The sequence below is a fragment of the Solanum tuberosum genome, unplaced genomic scaffold (assembly GCF_000226075.1).
Source record: "Solanum tuberosum cultivar DM 1-3 516 R44 unplaced genomic scaffold, SolTub_3.0 scf00475, whole genome shotgun sequence".
Lineage (NCBI taxonomy): Eukaryota > Viridiplantae > Streptophyta > Magnoliopsida > Solanales > Solanaceae > Solanum > Solanum tuberosum.
The window spans coordinates 17,128-18,244 of record NW_006239407.1 but is presented as its reverse complement, the minus strand read 5'-3'; the positions used below and the strand labels follow the sequence as shown (position 1 = coordinate 18,244).

Sequence of the window (1,117 nt, the reverse complement as noted above, 5' to 3'; positions counted from 1 at the left end):
TCTTGAGAATTCAGGTCGAATGTAGTTCAAATACAAGGAAAAATATTAGAAGGGGATAAAAGGGGTGACCGAGGCCGACATATGTCGCCTACGTATCTCATTCTTGAGAATTCAGGTCAGACGTAGTTCATTAAAAGAGGGATAAAATTCTAAACAAAACGATTACAAGCAAATAAAATGATTACAAGGGAATGATAAAAATACAAACTGGAACTTTACACATAATATCTCTTGACATCATCTGAGTTGATCGGTTTCGGCCATTCGATGCCATCCATCTCCGACAAGACCAAGGCACCTCCGGATAACACTTTGCGAACCATGTAGGGTCCTTGCCAATTTGGTGCAAATTTCCCTTTGTACTCATCCTGATGAGGGAAAATGCGTTTAAGGACCAACTACCCAATTTCAAATATCCTGGCTTTCACTTTCTTGTGAAAAGTATGAATCATTCTCTGTCGATAAATTTGATAATGACAAACAACAACCATTCTCTTCTCATCAATCATTGTTAACTGATCAATCCTCTTGCGAACCCCTTCCGCATCACTCAATTCAGCTTCTTGGATGATTCTCAATGAAGGTATTTCAACTTCTGCAGGTATAACTGCTTCTGTTCCATATACTAGCAAATATGGAGTAGCTCCAACTGATGTCCTGACAATCGTTCGGTAACCCAACAAAGCATATGGCAGCATTTCATGCCAACCTTTGCGATTATCAATCATTTTCCTCAAAATCTTCTTTATGTTCTTATTGGCGGCTTCTACAGCTCCATTCATTTGGGGACGATAGGCGGTTGAGTTCCGGTGAATAATCTTGAATTGTTCACATATCTCTCTCATCAAGTGATTGTTGAGATTCGCTCAATTATCAGTAATGATGGATTCTGGCACTCCAAACCTACATATCAAATTTTTGCAAACAAAATCAGCTACGACCTTCTTGGTCACCGACTTATATGAAGTTGCTTCCACCCACTTGGTGAAGTAGTCAATGGCAACCAAAATGAATTTGTGTCCGTTGGAGGCAGTTGGCTCTATTGGACCAATGATATCTATGCCCCAAGCTGCAAATGGCTAAGGTGAACTCATGGCATTGAGTTCGTGAGGCGGCA

The 1,117-nt window shown here is 40.4% G+C and overlaps 1 protein-coding gene across 1 annotated transcript; it reads right to left on the bottom strand.

Annotated features, from left to right (window-relative positions):
* Window positions 1-215: 215 nt before the first annotated feature.
* On the bottom strand, window positions 216-782 carry LOC107058316 (uncharacterized). Its single transcript, XM_015303859.1, has 2 exons — window positions 489-782; window positions 216-368 (listed from the first exon to the last, which is right to left on the bottom strand). The coding sequence occupies exons 1-2, from the start codon at window positions 780-782 to the stop codon at window positions 216-218; spliced, it is 447 nt and encodes a 148-aa protein (XP_015159345.1).
* Between the last annotated feature and the right edge of the window lie 335 nt (window positions 783-1,117).